Consider the following 23,572-nt stretch of genomic DNA (forward strand, 5'->3'; position numbering starts at 1 on the left):
ATTTTGACTAGCATTGATCTTAAAGATTCCCAATTTTACAAATTTAGTGATAAGCCTGAGCTTTTTTGAATTAAATTGCATGTTATCTTTTAAAAAAAATGGCCAGAGAAGAGTTTATTTCTGACACTAGGGGAGGATGACGTCAGCATTGGAAGAAGGGAAAAAAAACACAAATCTCACACGTGGCGGAATAGGGGGGTGATGTGTCTTCTAATTTGACGGCTGCGGCGATGGCTATAATACAAACCCACTCTCAAGTTCTCCACTGTTTCCTCCTCCTCCTCTGTTGAGCCCCCCTTCTTCGTCTTTATTGCAACAGCACTGTTTTTCTCGCAATTCTCTGTCTCTGTCTGCACAGCCATAGCCATAGCCCATGAAAGCAACAACTTGCCGAGACGCACCTCTCTTTCCCTCCCTTTGAAGTGCTCATTCAGACAACCGCATTGCAATCATCCATGGGATCCCTTGATGCATTCCCTGATTGCTTACCGTCGTGTGATAAGCTTCTGGAATCCATGGGAGCCCTCCCCCCTCTGTTGGGCGACGCTTTTAACAATCATCAAGTGCTCCATGGCTACATGAACAGCAGCCCGCCGATGGGGGCCTCCTCCCCCACCTCCATTGCTGCTGAGCATCTGGACATCATGGAAAGCCCCATAATGAGCTCTCTGCAGCAGCAGGAGATGCTCCTCTCCAGCCTGGCCAGAATCCCCCCCTCCTCTGCCCCCATGGACTTCAACTGTGATGACTGGAACTTGCCCTCAGAGGAAAACTTCACACAATGGAGACTGCATGAATTCCAAGACCAATCTAACCTTCTTGCTCATCAGCAACACCCTGCTGTGCCCACTCTAACAACTGACACCACGCCGGCGAATGTTGACACCTCCACTGCCAATCCCAGTGCCGGCAAATCATCTCGGCTCGTCGACTGGTGCCAGGAGAAGGAAACCAGCAAAGTGATCAAAGCTGCCTCTCTCCCTTCCAAGGAACAGAGCTCATCTCCTTCATCCAAACGGCACGGATTCAAGAGACCCAAGTCTGCTAATGACCTTCTCAAGCAATCGGACTCGTCTGACAACAGCGATGCCAGGGATGATGATGATGATGATGGGGACAAGCTCATCCTCCCCAATGTCAAGGCCCCCATATCCAAGAACCTTGTCTCTGAAAGGAGGAGAAGGAAGAAGCTCAATGAGAGACTCTACTCCTTGAGGGCAATTGTGCCCAGGATAAGCAAGGTGAGAACACAATCCCTCTACTTGAATGTTGGTCTATTATTAGCCAAAGCTCTTGAGAGGCCTCTAGTGATGTGTGGATTAGGAGCATCTTCTCTATACAGTTGAATGTATGCATTCATTGTAGATGAAAGTGTGGCTTCTGTGCTATATCTTTTGCTTTTAAGAGAGAGATCATAAATAATTCAATGATAGACATTGATCACGTCCACGCGTGTAGCTAGGGTTCCATATCCTAAAAAATGGACACTAGGCTACACACCCGCGCACATTTTTATGATGTATCTTATGTTACTACTCTGTCATGTTCTGCAGATGGACAAGGCTTCAATTGTTGGTGATGCTATAAGCTATGTCCAGGATCTTCAAAAGCAAGTGGAGGATATGCAAAGCGATATCTGTACACTTCAATCAAGCAGAGATGGTAATATAGGGGGACTGTCTGACTCTGCCAATGATGGCCTGGCTTCCATGCTACCTTCCACCAAATTGCCTGACCACAAGATATTAGAGGTATCTAGATTACATGAATTCAAATGTATTTCTTAATTTTGCTTTACTTAAGGTGGCTTCAGAAAGGGTAAATGTTAGTTCCTCCCCCATCTTTTGTCTGTAGTGTCTAAGGCCTCCTGGAGGGCCTTGGAGGCAGCACAACGGTGGACTGGGCGTGGGAATGGGCATGAAGGGCCTCTCTGAAGCCACCCTTGAGCAAACTAGAAATGTAGAATTGCCTGTTTTTTGGGTGCTTGGTTTGAAGTGTTTGGTTCTTTGCAGCTGGATGTTTCCAAGATGGAAGAGTTTACTTATCACCTCAGAATACATTGCAAGAAATCACCCGGGGTTCTCGTGCAGCTGACAAGGGCATTAGAAGCCTTGGACTTTGAGATTGTCAATGCTATTCTCACATCAGTCAGTGACCACATCCTCAACACCATAGTCATCAAGGTATACCAGACACATCCATTTTTCTCTTTATATTGGATTTTGTTCTTGTGAAAGCGGGATCGAACCCGCGGCAACATGACAACTCCCGGGACTCCTTAGATTGGATTTAGTGAGCTTTAGCATTTTGTTTCTTAAGGTTGCCTTTGATGCCCTTGGCAATGTGGGTGCTAGGATGCTGTTAATCTCAAATGAGGCCTGCTAATGAGCCCAGATTAGGGATTGTAAGAGTGGGATTAGGCCTCAAATTGTTCATGGTGGCTGCTGCAGGTGAAGAATGGTGAGATGCTAGAAGCAGGGGAGTTGAGAGAGATGGTACTAGGAGTGGTTTCCAAGTTTGGGTTGAGTATGTGATGGTGATGATGGAGTTCAGTTGCTCAGAACACATGATGAGGCTGCCACATAGAAGAATACCCATTGCTCCCTTCATGACCCCGCAGCTCTTGCGTTTATTGGGTCTCTATATATATAAATATGTGTATGCATATTATATATATTTTGGGTGCTGCGTCAGAAAAGACCATCAAAAGCAGAGAAAAAGTTTTTTTTAAGTTTTTTTTTTTTTTTTGGAAAGAGAAGGGGGGGGGGGGGGGGGGGGGGGGGGGTGTGTTTCTTCTCCCAATTTCGAAAAAGTAAAGGTTTTGTGAAGTTTGAACTATAAAATCCCAGGAATTTTTATATATCAATCTCCATGTTCTTCTTAGCGCAAAGTACAATTATATATATATATATATATATATATATATATATATATATAGCTACACATACCATAATTTTTTAAAATTTTTGTTTATTTTGAGACGGTACCTTATATTATGGTTTGTTGAGAAGAATCATTTATATGAACACTGAACACGATATATTTACACTTATGATCGAGGGAACAAATCTATGTTTGAACAGAGAAGCTCCCCTTAAATCAATTTCAAAAAATGAGTTGAATAAATAATAACCAAGATTTTTTAAGCTACAGAATATTTGTAAAAATCGAAGTGCCACTAATCAAAATAAAGGATCGTAATAAAATAGGATTTGGTAATCGCCATTGAATAATTATATGTTAGCATAAATTGATCAGCAACTGTCATTGGATTACATTAATTATTGTACAATGGTGAGTACAATAAATAATTGGCATTTGGCATGTGAATGTATGTCATTTGTGTTTGTGAAGACTTTGAAAAGTGACTTCTAATCGAATCTTTTATTAAAAAGCAAAGTTTTTTTTTAAATCTTACATTTTGACGAATTAATTACATATTAACTATGGACAACTTTGGGATAAGGAGAGGAGAGAAAAGAGAAATCATGGAACTTGGAGCAATTGGTTGGCTAATTACAACGAGTCTGTCAGAATGCGCAACGGAAGACTAACGCATGTAGTCGACGCATTACCATCGAGCACGACGAACACCTCCAACGGGCATTGCAGCATTCCTCCACCGACCTCCCATCTCTCGGTGAGTTGTCTCCCAAAACACCGACCGGAGGAGATGATTATTGACAAGGTGTCACTCTAGCCTATATATGGCTCTTTAACTTCCCATGCTTTCACTTATGGGATAATCCAAGGCACTTTCTAGCCATAGATCACATGCTCGAAATCGCCAACCTTCCAACACCCTCCCTCGATTCGAGCTCCGCAAGCCATCGAGGCGCGAGGGGGTCGCCTAGGACCACACACGCCTGAGTCGCCCAGGACCACACACGTCTGGGCTCTGATACCATGTCAGAATGCACAGCGGAGATGATGACCAAATCTGGGAACACGAGAGCAAACACAATGCAAAAAAACAACAGGAGAACGAGAGAGAGAGAGAGAGAGAGAGAGAGAGAGAGAGAGAGAGGGCGTGTAACTTTGCTCTACATACACAAAGAAGATCCCGAATATGATACACGATGACAAGGGGGCTATGGGGCCATTTTATACGGCCCCAACATTGCAGTCGGCTTGCTCATAGGCAGCCGACAGGCCTAGATCTCCACGACCAGCCCATAGACACCCAGTCGGCCAGCAATGCCAGGGTGTCCACGACCTGTACCACAGTTGGGCCAGCACTAGAGCTGAAGTCGAGTACTGCAAGTACAGTCGGCCACCTACCAAGATCTCTTGCCACCACAGAAGTGCCACCCAAGCCACATAAAAAATGAGAAAAATGGGGGAAAAATACGGGGAGTGAGGAAAAATGAGAACAACACCTACAAGGGCGGGCACACCCACAACAAAGGCTCTGGTGTCTACTGAAAGACAAGAGATGACTTCTAACACCCCCTCTTAGCTCCTGGCTGTGAAACCAACCACAGGGAGCTGGGGTGTCACCTGAGCAAATCCTGAGATAGCGACTTCGTGAAGAGGTCCACCGTACTGTCCTCCGTCGAACAAAACTCTAGCAAGATGTCATCAACAAACGAATTGTTCACGAACAAAATGTCTTTGGATGACCGTGGGTTCCTCCAGTGGAAGCCCAATCCTGCCATGCAACCTCTGCAACCTTACCACCTCACAAATAGCATTACAAGCAGCCCGATACTTTGCCTCTGTCGCGATGACAAGGCAAAAGGTGACTGCTGCTCCATAAAACTGCTCCTGGGCCTGAAGTAGATCTCCTCGTGTCTCAATCTCCTCCCCAATCTGAGTCACTCCAACCGTGGAGTCGGACTCCATCCATCAATCCCCCTCCTGTGTAAAAGAGTCCATGATCCTTCGCATGCCGTAGAAGCCACAAGATACGCAATCCTGCCTCCCAAAGAGTCATCTGCAACCATGAGCTCAACTGCCTCATCAAGAAGCTCACGTCCAATCTGGTGTCCATCAACCAAATCAATAAACCATTTTGCTTCTGAGTCAAAGAGGCTTCACACTGCTCACAAGGATCTACACCTGTTACGGTGGAAAGCCAACTCCTGGAAACCTGCTGAAGACCACACAAGGCCTTCTAAAACCTATCAACCACCCCCTCTGAATCCGGAACCATAAAGCCTAGAGAATCCACCTCCTTCTGCAAGTAATCAACTACCACCTGCCTGGCTTTTCGAGAGGTTCCTGTGGAAAGAACATCCTCATCTACAGGAATTTCTGTGTCCCAAATACTACGAGACATCACAGCATAAGTTACCTATTCAGTTTCCTCTGACTGACGAGCACAAGAACCACCGACATCAGTACTGGAAAGTTCCTGCCGAAAGTGTTGCCATCAACTGGCAAGCTATCCACCATCTGGTCCTCCCGGAAAGCCTACACCTACAACGTATCCACACTAAGTGGCCATTACCAGACTGCCACTCATCACAAACATGAGGACCTGGGAGAGAGAGTGCTGAAAGCTTGTAAACTCCATTCTCCACTCCGCCTTCCCAAACCACCTGGCCTGTTGCTTTGTCCTGGAGAGCAACAAACAACAAAATGCTCATCAAACTCCACCTGTACTCCAGTCTTACAAACCTGATGCACTGATAGATGAAAACCAAGTGACAGAACATACAACACCTACGAGAAATGCTTACCCCCTCTACCATCGGGAACTATCTCCAACCTGCCCTCACTGTGAACTGGGATAGTGGATGTATCCCCAGTAAGAATGTGACCAGAATACCTACAGAGATCCTGTAAATCTAAGCGGGAAGGAGTCATGTGCCTAGAAGCACCACTGTCTAGAATCCACTCTCGAGTATCCGTAGAGCGGAAAGTCCTCCAACCTCCTCCCTGCCCTGAAGAAAATGAAACATTGGTGTCCATCACCTCCAAGTGCACAAAAGCCGGAGTCTTCATGATTGCTGCTGAGGAATCTTCACCCTTCTCGGTCTTCCGCTTGGGACACTGCCTCCAATAGTGGCCTTTCTCGCCACAATCATTACAGGTCCTATCTGCCTTTAGTTTCTCGCGGTCAGCATCAGACTTTTTCTCAGAAGACTTCTCCGATAAAGCCTTCCCTTTGCCCGTGTTACGGCCTTTCGAACCGTTGGCCAGTTAAGGCCTCCGAACCTCCGCCTTGTGGAGGGTTCGTGAATCGTTCCTCCTGGTCCAAGACCATGGGCACAAGCTCCTCCCACGTGATGGTGTTGATCCTGCCACCACTGGTAATCAAAGACGAGTAAAATGCTGAGTATTGAGAGGGCAAATGCGACAGCAATGTTATGGCCATGTCCTCTGACGATATCTCCTTCCCAGCCTGAAGAACTTCCTGCTGAAGAGCCTACAGCTTGTTTATATGCTCGCGCATCGTCGATGACTTTGCAGGGCTCATAACCCGCATCTGTACTTCCAGGAAGTCCTCTTCATGGGCGATACCCTGTTGTAAAGAGAAGCCAAATGCTGCCATATACCTCTGGCCAGCGTCATATGCTTTACATGATTGATTACCTGCGGTGTGCAGTTGAGGAAGATAAATGAACGGACCCTGGCGTTGATACGATCCCAGAACTGTGCATGTGCCTCCCAGTCCTTTCAGATCGACGGTAACTCCCCTTCCTCTACTTCTGGCCGTGGAACCCCAACAATGATGAAATCAGTGAGGTCGTAAGACTCCAGAACAGATTCCATCATAACCTTCCATATGCTGTAGTTGTTCCCGTCCAACTAACTGTCCACCGGGAACGTGGTTAGTGTAGGGATCTTCACATGCCTCTCGGCCATCTCTAACAAATCTGCCATTGCGGGGATGTACTTTGAAAAAGGGTGGTTGGGTGGGAACAAAGAAGAACTTACACCTGCAAGTGGCTGTCCAGCAAATCAGCCCGCCGTCCTCTTGCTTCTCCTCGTCCCGAACAGTCCACCATTCAGCAACACAACAGTCCCCCTCTTGCTCACACAAATCCCAAGAACTATCAAGAGCCTAGGGCTATGATACCATGTCAGAATACGCATCGGAGATGACTAACGCATGTAGTCGACGCATCACCATCGAGCACCACGAACACCCCCAACGGGCATTGCAACATCCCTCCACCGGCGGGCTCCCATCTCCCGGTGAGCTGCCTCCCAAAACACCGGTCGGACGAGATGATTATGACAAGGTGCCACTTTAGCCTATATATGGCTCTTCAACTTCCCATGCTTCCACTTATGGGATAATCCAAGGCACCTTCTAGCCATAGATCACACGCTCGAAATCGCCAACCTTCCAACAGAGTCTCCCCAAAAAAAATCAAACGCTTCATTGCTGGCTGATGCTTCATTGTTGGGGCCGTTTTGCCTCCCTTTTACATACCGTAGCAATGCGTGGGTTGAGGACTAGTATTTTTAACTAGAGAATATTTTTGTACGAATGAAATTATTACATATCAAAATAAATGTAAACATTGAATAGTATCAGTTAGTATAAACTCGGTAATAATTGAACTCAATCGATTATTAACTCAATAAATCATTTAACTGAACTCAAATGGATTATTTAAACAATTTTATAAGAAGTGAAAAGACTAGTTGGCATTTGCAGAGGTCAACATATGGAGAGCCATTTGATCCTATCTTTTTTTACCAATAAAAGAAAAGAATGTGCATAAATATGACAAGATTTTTTTTTTTTTGGGGTGAGAAGATCCATAGAATCAAATAAGTGAAGTATCCACTATGGACTTGCCTTTACTAGCTTTTATTTTGTGAAGGTAATCAACATGAAAGTTAATATTTGCTTTTAATAGAGAGAGAATGTTTCCTTTATGTTAATCCCTCAATGTCACTGTCACTCACATTTTTCAAGGGTTAACATGATTCAAATTTCTCCCTTTACCAAAGTACTCACAATAATAAAAACTTTAATACAATCAAATTGAAGAACTTTAATAAAAACTTTTAATATTTGCTTTTAATAGAGAGAGAATGTTTCCTTTATGTTAATCCCTCAATGTCACTGTCACTCACATTTTTCAAGGGTTAACATGATTCAAATTTCTCCCTTTACCAAAGTACTCACAATAATAAAAACTTTAATAGAATCAAATTGAAGAACTACCTCACATAGTAGGCTCTAAATTCTAGGGTTGAGCACACACATACATATCCCCCCCCTCTCTCTCTCTCTCTCTCTCACACACACACACACACAAGTCAACCTATAAGAGTGGAAATGGTATGCTTTAAAAAAGCTAGAAGCAATAAGCAATCATGCAATCCTCACATTTGATACCAAAGCATCCTCAAGCAGTCAAACGAACTAAAGGGAACCAAGGTATGAATTGCTATGAGCTTACTCCAGCACCAATTAAAGCCGAAAGGGTATTGAAATCACTAAAGTTAAAGAGGCATATAAATAAGGCACAAGTGGGCTTTTCGTGATGGAAAAGCCCTATTGAAAACATTCAAAACTAATAACCATCGCCTAACCAATGGTAGTTTCTAGCCATATAGCCTCACCACCAACATCTAATCACCAACAATCTTGTGCTCCTGGATTTAGCATAAGACCTTTATGGTCTTGATTTATGTATCCATGTATTGGTCTCATAGGTCATTTTGGCCCTCTATGGATGTTAACAGATCTCTCTCTCTCTCTCTCTCTCACACACACACACACACACACACACACACACACACACACATGTGCGCGCACATACACACATGCACACACAACTTTTTAGTTGTACTTTGTATAATGTTATAAAGGTAGTATTAATTTTTTAGCATGTGGTTAAAAGGTCAATAGATTTTTGCTTGTTATTTTAAAATGGTTATCTATTTATAATACCATCTTATATTTTTACTCGTTACATTTTCAAGTTGTTATCTATCTACAATACCATCTTAAATCTAATGTTTTTCTAATTCAATTATAAATATGTGCTGTTTCTTGTAGTTTAGGTGTTTAACACACACACACACACACACACACACATTCACATTATGAAAGATTTGTTTAAAAGGAGATTGGATTACATGATTAATGACTTAAACGTGAAAAGCTTTCATAAATAAACAAAATAGTAAATCTTGGGGTGTTTTATTGTTGAGAGAGAAGCTGGTTGGAAGAGAAGCTAGTTTCTAGGTATTGAATAGATGAATTTATGCTTATGCATAGGCAAATGCAATGTGCTTAGCTTATCACAAAGTTTTGTACCTTTAGTTTTTGTTAAAATGTACAATTATTTCATTGAGGAATAAAAACAGTTAATCTTTGTTGGTAAAGGATCGACTACATATTTTACTGAACACTTGTATAAAGATATTGGATCTTGTACTTTTATTATGAATAAGGTGGACTTTTCATAGTCATATACAAGCATCATCATACAAATAATGTGTTAAGAATCATGGATTAAGCTCTTCTAACTACACATCCTAATCACATACTAATCTACTCTAATGACATTGCTAATCTAAGGTGGATAGAAATGAAGGAGACTCATTGTGAGTGTGTGCTAACTAAGATTAGACTCTAGTTTAGTTAGGTTACAAGATGGAAACTTGTACTTATAAAAAGACTTGAGATGTTATGCTTATATTTCCATTGCTTGAAATGTCCCCCTTTTATATGAGGAGAGTACAACTTGGCTTTTCTCTTGCATGTGGGATAATTCTCAACTCTTCTCTTTAGCTCATATGTCACCTCAAATCTCAACAACCCCCCTTGATGGTGACTTGATCTAACTTTGAGGCCTAGAGGTCATCTCTAAGAGTGAGGTCCCCCCCTTGATAGAGACCTGAGGCCTAGAGGTCTTTTCTAAGAGTAGGGTTACAATATTTAGCTATTCTTATACCTTGTCTACATCACCGGTGCCTGAGGGTAGGACATACAATATTTTTTAGAGGACAATTTTGCAGCTAGAGACATTTTTCCATTTATGGTTTGCACACATACGCTTGCATACTCATGTGGTTGCGGCATTTTTATAAAGATTGCACTTCTTCTTTTCACACACAACCATGCTCATTTGGCCGCTAATTACAATCACATTCAACTCATGGTTAGACAACAAAAATTCAACTCATGGCCAGACAATAAAATTTTGGTGATGCCCAAGTTGATGATGATGCAGCTATCTGAGACGCCTGCGCTTTTCTCTGCGAGTCGCGTTCTATTTGATGAGAACTCGGGCTTGGTGGATAGAATTTGTCAATGCACTACTTGCGCCTGCTTTGCTGCTCTTGGCTCTTACCTTGTTACTGTGGAGACAAGAGCTGCTGCTTGTATTACAGATAAAGCTAACCTGTTGTTGCTGTATTTCTTTATTTCTCTCCCTCACAGGTTGCCGCTTGTGTGCTGTTGGTGTGGATGTAGATCGTGAGGCTTGTCGAGGCTTCTCATCATGCTTTCTTGCTAGTAGGTTATAGGTCAATTCTTATTGATATCAAGATCTTCACCGTGATGAAGCCTCTCTCTCTCTCTCTTTCTCTTGCCTTAAGATGTGTTTGAAAATGATCTCTGTTGGCGTGGTTGGACTCTTCTTCTACTAGTAGGTCCTCTTAGCAACTCAAATGGTGCTCACAAAGGCTTTTCTTCTAAAAGATTTTGGCTACTAAAAATCTCTCTCTTTCTCTCTTAGAGATGAAAACTCTTCTCTCTCACTAATCAAACCCTATTAAAACATCTAATATACTCTCTTAAACCTAAGCTTAATCAAATGCTAATGAGCTGAAGTAGATTAGAAGAGCTAGACTTAAGCTCTGATACCATGTTAAGAATCATGGATCGATCTCTTCTAACTATACATCCTAATCACATACTAATCTACTCTAATGACATTGCTAATCTAAGATAGATAAAAATGAAGGAGACTCATAGTGAGTGTGTGCTAACTAAGATTACACTCAAGTTCAGTTAGGTTACAAGATAGAAACTTGTACTCATAAAAAGACTTGAGATGTTGTGCTTATATTTCATTGCTTGAAATGTCCCCCTTTTATATGTGGAGAGTACAACTTGACTTAGGGGGACACCCTGGTTAGTAATCACTATATTCTCCATGTTATTTAAAATAGATAGCCTTGCAAAATGAGATCAAACTATATGCATCAAGAGAAAAAGGCAATAATAAGAGGATTAAACAAACTAGGTCAATGCTAAATTATTTTCTTGTGAAGACTATCGTTTGTGGAGATATGCTTAGCAAGAATGATAACTCATTAGAGTCTCACATGTTCCTTGATTAAGATTCCAAAAACATTACATGATTTCTTTACAAATTTCTTTTTAAAGAAATAATATGTTGTCAAGATCAATATCTTACTTTGATATAAACCTCTTGAAGCTACATATGATGCTCTATGCAACACTATCATGATTGTAGTCAAAATAATCTTAAAGGTTGTACACCAAGAAAAATACTTAAAATGTAAAGTTTTAAAACAACATCTAGACACTTTAACGAATTCAACAAATTCTTGTTATTTTGAAGACATCAAGCACATAGAGTTCATAAAAGAGTAACTAAAGGACTATGGTAGAATAAGACAAATTGTTGTATTTTAAAGACATTAAGCACGTAGAGTTCATAAAAGAGTAATTAAAGGACTATGGTAGAATAAGAACTTGTTAAGAGTGTGTAAAGCTCCAAACTTTAATGAATTTATGAGAATGTCCAACTTACGTATGTTCTGATAACATTTTAAAGTATTGAATATCTCATGAAACTTAGTGGGAAAATAAAATGTGTTAGTTGTTGTGAGGCTTTGACCAAATCAATATCTATTTCTAAACAATATCTTTTATGGTGTGCACCAAATATGAATTTGACACAATTAATCTATTTTCGAACAATAGCTTTTATTGTGTGCAATGAGGAATAGATTATAGGATGATACTCTAATCTATACATTGTGATTCTTGAAATTTTGCAATATTAAGTTTGATCTCTTTTTGGGCTTTTTTTAATGTATATCAAGGCAAGGGAGGAGTAGCTTATGAAGAACTAAATACACTATTTAAGATCGCAGTACATTTTATGAATGTAATCATTTTAGGCCTTTTTAAGGTATAACAAGGCAAGAGAGGAGTAACTTATGAAGAATTAAAGACACTATTTAAGATCACAATCCATTTTATGTGAACGCAATGTTTTATTTATTTTTTAAATATTGGTATGTACCCATGTCCGGATTCATATTACAATAATACAATAATGCACATCAGATTCTTTATCCCATGGGTTTGAGGAGTAGTAGACACTCCTTAGCAGACATGGTTAGATTCAATTGGATGTAAATCTATCGATTTTGGGAACTAATTGGATTATTGTTTTTTTTGGATATGTACCCTTGGAGAAATGGAGCAACCAAAAGCATCAAATGGAGCTCTTAATAGCAATACTCTCCACATTATTAATTAATTAAAATAAATTGGAAGCTTGCAAAATGAGATCAAATTATATACATCTAGAGAAAGAAAACAACAATAAGAGGATTAAACAAACTAGATCAATGCTAAATTATTTCTTATAAAGATAATATCATTTGTAATGGATGATAATGCTCATTGAAATCTTACATGTTCCTTAATTAAGATACTGAAAAATCCTATGATATGTTATAAGTTTCTTGTTAAAGAATTTCGTGTTATCATGATCCTCAACGGTTTTACTTTGATATGACCTATGTTTAGTTCCCTCTAGTTTGCTAATGCAACACATTGATAAATGCAAGGTTATTATGAATGTAGTCAAAACATTACTAGAAAAAATTTTTAAAATGTAAAATTATAGAACAACATTCTAGACACTCAACAAGTTCAACAAAGTCATTTTAAGTGTAAATAAGTTATTCTCCTACAAACATTAGACATCAAGTACATAGAGTTCATAAAAGAGAAAATAAAGGACTATGGTAAATTAAGAACTTGTTAAGTGTGTGAATCTCCAAACTTGAATTAATTCATGAGAATGTGCAACTTGTGTATGCTCCCATATCATTTCAAAGTTTTAAATCCATATGAAAGTTACTAGGAAAACAACACGTGCTAGTTATGAGGCTTTGATTAAAACAATCTATTTCCCAACTAATGACTTTTATTAGGTGCATCAAAGTATGCCTTTGATTGAATTGACCTTTCCTATCAATTGTTTTTATTATGTGCACCAAAGAATGGCTAGGGTTTTCTATTACGGGATGATACTCTAGTCTATGCACTATTATAGTTTTTGAAAATTTCTAACCTTAGGTTTCATGTTTTTGAAAGTATAACAAGGAAAGGGAGAAGATCTTGTGAAGATTTAAAGACAATATTTAGGATCAAAATGAATTTTATGAATATCATGTTTCAAATTGAAAAATATCATGTTTCAAATTGAAAAATATTTATTGTGTATATACCCATGTCTTGATTTAAATTACCTATAGGCTTTAGGCTTAAATAAATCATACAATGATGCACATAGGATTCTTAGTCCTAATGTGGGTGTGAGGTGTAGTAGCATTTATACTCCTTTAGCACATGGTTAGATTCTCATCAAGGGAGTTCTTGTTGGCTTTTTCCATCAATTGATCAATGTTAAGGTTTCCCATCCATGGCCCCTCCACACACACACATGAAAAATTTGTTTGAGATGAGGTTGTATTACATTATTAATGACTTGAAGGCAAAAATCTTTCATAAATAAACAAAATAGTAAATCTTGGGTTGTTTTATTAAGGGAGAAGCTGGTTGGGAGAGAAGCCGGTTTGCTGGAGTTTCCAGGTGTTGTGAATAGATGGATTTATGCTTATGCATAGGCAAATGCAATGTGTTTAGCTCAAAGATGCATCATAAAGTTATGTATCTTTACTATTTTGTTAAAATGTATAATCATTTCATGGGGATCTAACATACATTTGTGTACCATTAGTGTTAAAGATACTTGAATCAAATCAATCTTTTATTCCTCTATGGATTTCTACAAAAAATGAGAAGAAACTCAATGCATTTTACAAGTTGAAAGACACGTTAAAGAGCTATTTGGACATACATTCTAGTCTTTCTCCAATAATGTAATCTCAAATTTTGTGTGGATTTTTTTAAAATAATGATCTTCTGAATATTGAGAGCCACTCATGAAATTCTTATGTCCATCATTGGTCAAATGCTTAAACATGAAGCAACACCTCTTACAATTGGAGAAAATTTTTATGTCCATTGTTGGCCAACTCATAAAATTATTTTGTGTTGTTAGTCAAACACTTAAGCATGAAGTAACACCTATTACAATTGGATAGAGAAAGTCCATCTTCAAAAAATTAGATAGTTAATCTATGCTGATAAAGGATTGACTACTTATTTTACTTAACACTTGTCATAAGATATTGGATCGTATGATTTTATTCTGAATACTGTGGAATTCTCATATACAAGCATTATCATACTAATAGCGAAGTGAAAATAAAGTTGAGAGAGAGAGAGAGAGAGAGTTTAGCATTTACTAATCATGCATAACTTTTACATTTCTTAAGAATGTAAGATTTGTTTGTAGTTGAGGCTTTGAGTAAGCTCTAGTATAGTTTTCTTTTGCAGCTTGGCAATGTGTGGAAGAATAAGATCCTTCAAGAAGGAGACACTTGGTTGGTAAAATCGCCATATTCTCTATGTTATTAAAAATAGGTAGCTTGCAAAATGAGATCAAACTATATGCATCAAGAGAAAAAAAACAATAATAAGAGGATTAAACAAACTAGTCAATGCTAAATTATTTTTTGTGATATCATTTGTGGAGATATGCTTATTAAGAATGATAACTCATTGGAGTCTCACATGTTCCTTGATTAAGATTCCAAAAACATTCTATGATTTTTTTATAAATTTATCTTACTTTGATATGAACCTCTTGAAGCTACATATGATGTTTTATTCTCTCTAGTGTCCTACACATTTCTCTATGCAACATTATCATGACTGTAGTCAAAATAATCTTGAGGGGTCTACACCAAGAAAATTACTTAAAATGTAAAGTTTTAGAACAACATCTAGACACTTTAACTAATTCAACAAAGTCTTGTTATTTTAAAGACATAAAGCACATAGAGTTCGTAAAATAGCAACTAAAGGACTATAGTAAAATAAGTACTTGTTAAGTGTGTGTAAAGCTCCAAACTTTAATTATTTCATGAGAACGTGCAACTTACGTATGTTCTGATAACATTTCAAAGGTTGGAAATCCACATGAAACTTAGTGGGAAAATAACATGTGTTAGTTGTTGCGAGGCTTTGACTAAATCAATATCTATTTCTAAACAATATCTTTTATGGTGTGCACCAAAATAAGAATTTGACATAATTAATCTATAATTTTCAAACAATAGCTTTTATTGTGTGCACCAAAGAATAGATTATAGGATGATACTCTAATCTATACATTGTGATTCTTGAAAATTTTCAATCTTAAGTTTCGTCTCATTGCTGCTAGAGAAGCGCCCGAGAGTTTTGGGAGCTTGCCCAACATAAAGTTTGGATTCCACAAATGAGGCACTAAATAAGTATTTAAATTAATCAAACCTCAATTATAATTACTCTCTCATGTAATAAAAGCTTCTAATCACTTTCTATACAATTGCTAGAAATAACCCTAATAAATTACTAAACAAGATTGTTTGCCATGATCCAACCCTAGGGAGCTTTGATACCAAGTTGAAATTTGTGGGACTAGGGTGGATTGTGGCAAGCAATCACCTCCATGATTAAAGATATAGTAACCCACTTTAAGTCAGGATTAAATAATACTAAATTAAAATACAAATCAAGGTGATGTCATTGGCAAATTAGCTCTCTAATGAGAGAACCCAATTATATGGTTGCATGATAGCTCTCATGGAGCCCTCATCCACATGCTGCATACACCATTGTGTTATCCTTGTATATCAATAAATTCTCACTCTATATGCCACCTTGTGCTTTTCATGTGCCACCTTTTTCAGCATTAACTTCACCTTTTTCAGGTAATACAAATTTATCTTTGAGTTAGGACCCTTAGTCTTTCTTCTTCCTTTCTAATGTGCATTCTCTCCCCCTTGCTTGCTCACTTGTTGCACTCTCACACATTGCTATTTCAACATAACCCTTGTAGACTTGTGCACACCTTGATCATTGCTAAGTGTTCTTAATGCTTCTTTGGCCCTTCATACACTAGGTGTAACAATAGCCGAGATCCCAAACTCCTCATCAAGGCTTTGTTTTGAGCCACTATCCCCATCAATGAAAGAATGGCTACTGAAACATCAGGCATTATGAAAGGCTGATCCACCTTCTATTTTCCCTTTCATGATACATGTGAATTTGCTTAATTTTGAAGACCTATAGAACCACCAAATAATGTGTTAAAATTTTTGGCATTATGCCTCAACCTTCTGCCTTCTTGTTGACAAAGGTCTAACAGTAAAGCCATTGCTGCTAGAGGACTCTCTAAGTCTACTAAGCACATGTGATTCCTACTCTCCATTTGTTGTAGCCACATTGTTGTTTACATTAGCCTCTATAGAATCCTTCACTAGTGTATATGAGCTACTCATCTCATCAAAAATATTATCCCAGCTCACTTGCATCACACACTTAGTGTGGTTTAATGGAATATCTGATATAAAGATACATTTTTTTATCTTGAGATCCAATTATCTTCTTACCTTATCTAGTATATATACATATGCAATGAACCCAAATGCTTTCAAGTGTGCCAAATCTGGTTTTCTACCAGTAAATTTCTGCTTAGGCATCATGCCATCAACTGCTATAGTGGGGGTTCTATTCAAAACATAAACTGTAATTGTTGCTACTTCTTTAGCCCAAAACTAATGATGAGGAATTCCTTTCTCATTCATCAACACACAAGCAACTTCTACAATATGCATGTTTTTTCTTTCTACAGCCACATTTTGCTTCACGGAGTGTACCTACATATAAACTACCCCATTATCCTATGTTCTCTTAAATAATCACTGAATTCATTGCCAAAATATTCTCCCCCACCACCATCTAATCTTAGACATTTTATATGTATGTCTTTGCCTTTCTCAACCATTGTCTTGAAGTATACCCACCCACACCTTCCTAGTGTGATCACATCAATGAAAGATACATAAAAGTGGCATCTCAGATTGATGGCCACCTTTGTTGTTGTTCAAATACCAGAATGTACCACATCCAATGGTATGTGACTGATGCTTAGATTTTTTACCCAATTGACATGCCTCACATACCTTGTGCATTCCATCCAATTTGAATTTCCAAAACAAGCCTATAATAATACTTTGGGCCTGCATATTTTTCCAACCACGCTGAATATTGGCATAACCAATGTGTATATGCCAAATTCAATGTCTACAATATGTACCTATGCAAACATTGCAGCCTTCACTTGAGGCATGTTTACATCCAATGTAAACATTTTTCCAATTATATTCCCCTTTGCAACCATGCGACATTGGGTATTAAAATCTTCTACATAACATCCATGAGGGCAATAAATACTATAAGATGGATGGCTGAATTTTATTATATTCTCTTCTCTACAACCATAACTTAAAGATAAGAGTACATACTATAAGGGATAGTACTCTCCTACTAAAACATACAAGGTTGTTCCATAGTGTGAACCTTGACTACATGAGCTGGTGCACTATAACTATGCCATAACTCTAGTAAACCAAAATGACTATCAGATAGCTAGTAAACTACTAGTGGCATATCACCCATAATCTCACCAACCATTCCAGTGGCATAAGTTCGGCACTATCATCTTGGTGTGTCACCTATATCTACACTAGTTGAGCTCGATGTCTCAACAAATCTACAAAATGCCTCTTATTTAAAATTCATCACGTTGATGTTCTAAGAGTCTTATGGCCTTAATTTGGTGCACAAATATGTATATTGAGTTAAGAGACTTCTTTATCAATAACTGTTTAGATGTTATCTTTGTCTTTAAATACTTGCCCTAATTTTCATTCAACTTTTCTCCTTTTTAAGAACTTATTCTTATATGTCACCTACAACTTGACAACCATATATGTATTTACTACTAGACTTTAATCTTATTTCTCCTTAATAATTATATCTCTAGAGTTCACCTTTTGAACCTTTTTAAGGACTTATTCTCCTATGTCGCCTACAACTTGACAACCATATATGTATTTACTATTAGGTTTTAATCTTATTTCTCCTTAAGAATTATCTCTCTTTAATTCTATATGCATATTATGACAAATTTATATCCTCTTTTATTCAGTTATATTTGCTATCTTTCCCTATTCATTTAACTAAGTCTTAGTTGTTTTTGGGCAATTATGTAGTGAAATAATGTAAAAACTCATAAGAAATAACTAGGATTTTCTCACTTTTATATGGATCAATTTTTCTTCTTGTCTTATCAAAAAGAAAAGGGTATTATGGATTTCCTATGGCTAATTTAATTAATAATTTCTTCAAACTATTTTTGCTACCCCTACTTAGAATTTCTCTCTCTATGTCTTAGATCTTCTCTCTAGAATATAGGTATTTTTATCCTTTAAAAATATATTCTAAATTTTTTATCCTCTAAAAATATATCCTAACTTTTATAATTTGTTGTTCTTCAATCTTTCAAAAATGATTCTAAATTTCTAACCTAACATTGGTCATAAAATTTACTCATGCACAACTAGTACAAACAGGTAATTTCTTTGCATTCATTGTTTCTTAGATATTCTCTCTTTCTCTCTCCACAATTCAGATATCTCTATTCTAAAATTAATTTTAATCCTCCAATCTCTAGTTAATTTTCTTAGTCTAGAATTGAGTATAAGTGCACATAGGCCAATTTCTCTCTTTAAAGTAATGTCCTTAAATAATTAAGGTTTAATGATAATTTAATTTATTATCTTTCTAGAATTAATCCAAACCTCCTCCAGCCCATATTTTCATTTTGAATCTATACATCAAGGGTATCATGTATTTTTAATATGGTATACAAAAGGCATGCACACTTCTAAATTAAACTAAGGTTTATGGTCAATTTAGGACCTTATTATACTTTGTCCTTGGGAACAAAACAGTAAATGAGGGTCTTCTATTTAAATTTATCACAATCTTTCATTCCCATAGAAATTTGAATCCAGTCTCAATGGTCATGCCCAGCCAAAGTTTGTCTGGATTAACCTCCCATTTCTCTTCCTCCAAGTCCATAACTTGGCTATGTTTGCGATGGTGTTGTAGCTTCTCTTGCCTTTCTTTTACTTCTTGTTGAGCTTCGTGTTTCATTTTAGATTCTTTCTTTTTCTCCTCCTTTTTGAAATGAATGGCTCTAATGGTATTCTCAATTTGCTACCATCAAAATACCCCTCCATATTCGATAGCATCTTAGTCTAGCCATCTTAGTTTTCTACCATTGTGAAAATGGCCCTCCATCCCAACACCATAAAAACCAGTGTGTCTCAATACATACGATAACTTGAGGGTGATTTCAAAAACTTTAAAGGGATGTAGTCCTCTCTACTTACGTTAATTTTTTTAATTCTTTGTACATAAGCACCATATCTCCTACAATCATGTTTTTGTCCCTAAGCTTTGTGTTGCCACTACTCAAACCACTGCTTACATAGTAGTTTCTTGACTATCATATGCCATAGACTGCATGTATTCTAGCCTCTTTTAGATTTTCTAGCTTAAAAATACATTTAGTGAGAAAATTCCTAGTTAACCTTTCCTTGATAGCAATTCTTAGGCTAGGCACTAAGAATTCCATCCATATTACAATGTTTAGACTATGGTCAAGGTAATAGGGGTCATGTTGACTTCTACCTTTTAGTATGTCCTGTATGCCCATGCCCCCACCATAAAGCCATTGATAAAATTTGTTCCTAGTTATGTCCATCTTAATAAATTAATGATTTTATGTATGCTCTCGACCTAGTCAATAGGCAAGGACTTTCCACGTGCCACCATAAATTCCTTCACCTAGGTGGTGCACAAACTTGATTAATGAAGTGTGTACCTTTGTCACTCAAGTGGACACCCAAACCTAGTGATTACATTCTTGTAAAATAATTTGGCTATGGACATGACCTCGGCTTTCTTGTGGCGTGAGTCTAAACTCATTTGGTGCAATAGTCTATGGTTACTATGATATAACATGCTTGTATGTTGTGTGTAGCTAGACTAATTGATCTTTCAAATTTAATGCCTCATTTCTCAAAAGCTTGTAGAGAAATAATCGGCTATAAGGGCATTCATCTTTATCATGCATGATTTCAAAGCCATTGGCATTCATCACATCATTTCATAAATTTGGCTGCTACACCATCAAAGTCTCCAAAAGTAGTACTTTCTTAGTGGTGTGCAAAATTTCATCCAACCACTCCGGAGTACTTTCTTAGTGGTGTAGTTTCTTAGTGGTGGTGTGCAAAATTTCATCCAACCACTCCGGAGTGGGATTTCTCTAGGATTGAGACATAATCATCTTCTTGGGTCAATTGGTGGGATGCCTTTTTAATAAGGCATCTAGCATAATCTCTATCATCTAGTCCTAAGATAAGCCATTTTCTCTTCACATTCAAGAAAAAGGAAAATTTGAACAACGGTGTATCAGGTAGTTTTAACATCAATCCCCTCTAGCAGTTATCCATTAGGTATGCATAACAAATGGTCAGCATGCACATGTTGAGAGATTTTTTGCATAGTATCGTGATGTCAAACTCCATTAAGATTAAAAGCCAAGGGGTACCCTCTCATAGCACATAGTTTGTTCATAAGATAAAGGAGGGCTTGATGGTCTACAATTCTAGAAAACAATCTTTGTTGCCCCAAAAGGTAATGGAAGTACTTCTTGATGGGATGAACCATCACAAGAAGTTCCCTCTCCATGGTGGTGTAGGTATGCTCCACATTATTCAATTACTTCCTAGCAAAGATAATTATAGGATAATCCATGTTATGCTCACTAGTTTGAGCCAGCACCACGTAACCAATTATAAAGGCCAATGCATCTACATTAGAATTTAACCCTATTTGACATTGGATCTAGCCATGATTTAATATCCCATGAAACTTGGTGTTCTCTATGCCAAGTTTCATGCCTTAATGTGTCATCAAACTTGGTGTTCTCTACACGAACCAACACTTACCCAACTAAGGTGCACATCAGGATAGTGGACTCAATATAGTTGGAAGGGACACATTGACCATAATGCTTCCAATGTACCCCTAGGCAAGTGACTACCCTCATGTCCAAAGAAGAACCCAAGTCCTTGAAACCTCTAGTAGGAAGAAGGTACAACATCATTTCTTTAACTCTAAAAGCCATTCCTTACATAGACTACTTTGGCTTGAAGCTAAGTTAAGTCACCATGATCCATCAAAAGACTTATTAGGATAGGTGGACACCTCATTATTCGATAACCTCCTGAATAATAAGCCTTTCCAACAACTAACCCCACTAACATCTCACTAGTATAGGTGGAAAACCTCATTGTTGGATAACCCCCTAAATAATAAGGCTTGCCAACAACTAACCCCACTTACATTTCATCTACCAACATCTCATACCTTTCTCACAACAACTATCCCCACTAACACCTCATCATTTGTCTAAGCTCCCTAATTAAAAAGCCTTACTAACAACTAGCCCCGCTAGCTCTACTAACCCTTTAGAGGAAGCATATAAATCCTATCACCAAGAGGGTCATAATAAGTGGTGGGGGGTACCCAAGTGTACATTACATGCACACCAAAAATTACACACTATGAAGGTATTAGCACCATTTGGATTCCCAAAAAACCTTCAAATACCACACACTTGGAATTACCAAGCCAAAGAGGAAGATGAGATCCACCCCCAAAGGCCACAATCCATGTGGTAAAGAATTACGATAAGCCTCAAGATACAACATAGGCACTACCCAGCTAATGGCTCTACAAGGCAACAACCTTCACCTACTAAAAGAGAAGGAAATATCAATCTAAACATGAATCTAAGAGATGGTGGTGCTGCTCAAAGTGCAAGGTTATTATTTAACAGGGTGACACCCACATTTGTTTGCCTAAGTTAGCCTCAACCGAGCCCTAGCTCTCTTCCATACATTATCCATAAGCCACTACTAGCACATATAATATAAAGTGGCCATAGTGTAAGCTCAAAGCCCACAACACAAAGAAGAAGTCTCAGCCAAGGGCAAGGAACTAATTGATTCCATGAATAGGAATTCTCATTGAATCACCACAAATAGGAGGATATTCCCTCCACATCCACCATATAACAAAATACATGAGCCAAAGTAATCCACTACAGAGCTACCAAAAAGCTACTCTCTAACCAAGGTAACTTTTCCTCACCATCCCCCTTAACTTCAACATAATCGGTGGCCCTTATAGGCTTCACCAAAATCTTGTCAAACTCATAAGCCTTAACACATGGGCAAGAAAGTAGAGGGGTGTCGCATAAGTATCATGACCTTGATTCCTGAAGAAAAGGGATGAGGGGTGAATGTTAAAGAAAGCCATATATAGAGAGTTAAACAAAGTGATAGTGTTGGGAAATATGAGGAAAGCTGCCAAAATAGTGTAGTTGTCAAGCCAAAAGAGTGCAGTTGTGCAAGATCCTAAGAGTTTGAGAAGTCCTCATACTAGGAGAAAATAATCTGATCATGAGTCCCCTTGAAAAGGCATAAGAGAAAAGAAAAATATTAAGAAAAGCTAGAAAGAGTGTTGAAGAAAGTAGAGCCGAGTTGTTGCGCAAACACTAAAGAAAGCATCACAACAATGAAAGTAGAGATGTGGGAGTTTATGAGGTTGTGAAAGTCCACATTTCAGGTTCCACTTCTATGTTACATCCCCTATAAAGCCGCTAAGCATAAAGCTAAACAATGCCAACAAATGCCCATAAAGCAACAATACAGAAAGTGAAATGTCAAAGAAAATGGATGAGTAGGAGGAAACTACATGAAGAAGCTATCATAAAGCCAACAATGGTAAAAACCAAAAAGTTTCATAATCTAGATTCTCGTCTCACAACAAAGACACAAGAACGAACCTACCTTTCAAATTAAGAGAGGAAGGCACAAGCACCTATTGAACACACAAGGAGGAAACAAAATAAGAGAGGAAGACACAATCACATACTGTTTACACAAGGAGAAAACAAAATATGACAATAATAGGGGGTACACAAGAACTTGCACCATAGCTTCATCATAAGATGGGATGACCATGGTGGGTGCAAGCATGGTCTGTGGGGTATGACGTTTTGCCTAGATATCCTCTAATATGAAGACACAAAGACCTAATTGCTCTTCACGTATGACCAATTGATCTTACTTTCATAGTAAAGATATATCGGCCATTGCCCTCTTCTCTGACTACATCAACCAAAGTCCTAAGGCCTCTGCACTATTGCAAGCTCTCCATTTCCACCCAAGTAAAGATATGTAGCACCACCCACTTAGAAAAAACCTTACTAATCATAGTCCTAAAAAGCATAAAAAATATTGACAATGCCTGAAGATTCCTTTTCACAAGCTCCAACTACTTACAAAA

The 23,572-nt window shown here is 38.2% G+C and overlaps 1 protein-coding gene across 1 annotated transcript; it reads left to right on the forward strand.

The window, feature by feature from the left end:
- The first annotated feature begins 266 nt into the window (after window positions 1-266).
- On the forward strand, window positions 267-2,744 carry LOC147639877 (uncharacterized). Its single transcript, XM_086822629.1, has 4 exons — window positions 267-1,241; window positions 1,554-1,751; window positions 2,013-2,183; window positions 2,451-2,744. Exons 1-4 carry the CDS (start codon window positions 456-458, stop codon window positions 2,532-2,534), a joined length of 1,239 nt encoding a protein of 412 aa, XP_086678755.1. The 5' UTR covers window positions 267-455; the 3' UTR covers window positions 2,535-2,744.
- Window positions 2,745-23,572: the final 20,828 nt, after the last annotated feature.

This window comes from Cibotium barometz, chromosome 3, assembly GCF_041138505.1.
Source record: "Cibotium barometz isolate CiBa-2024 chromosome 3, ASM4113850v1, whole genome shotgun sequence".
Lineage (NCBI taxonomy): Eukaryota > Viridiplantae > Streptophyta > Polypodiopsida > Cyatheales > Cibotiaceae > Cibotium > Cibotium barometz.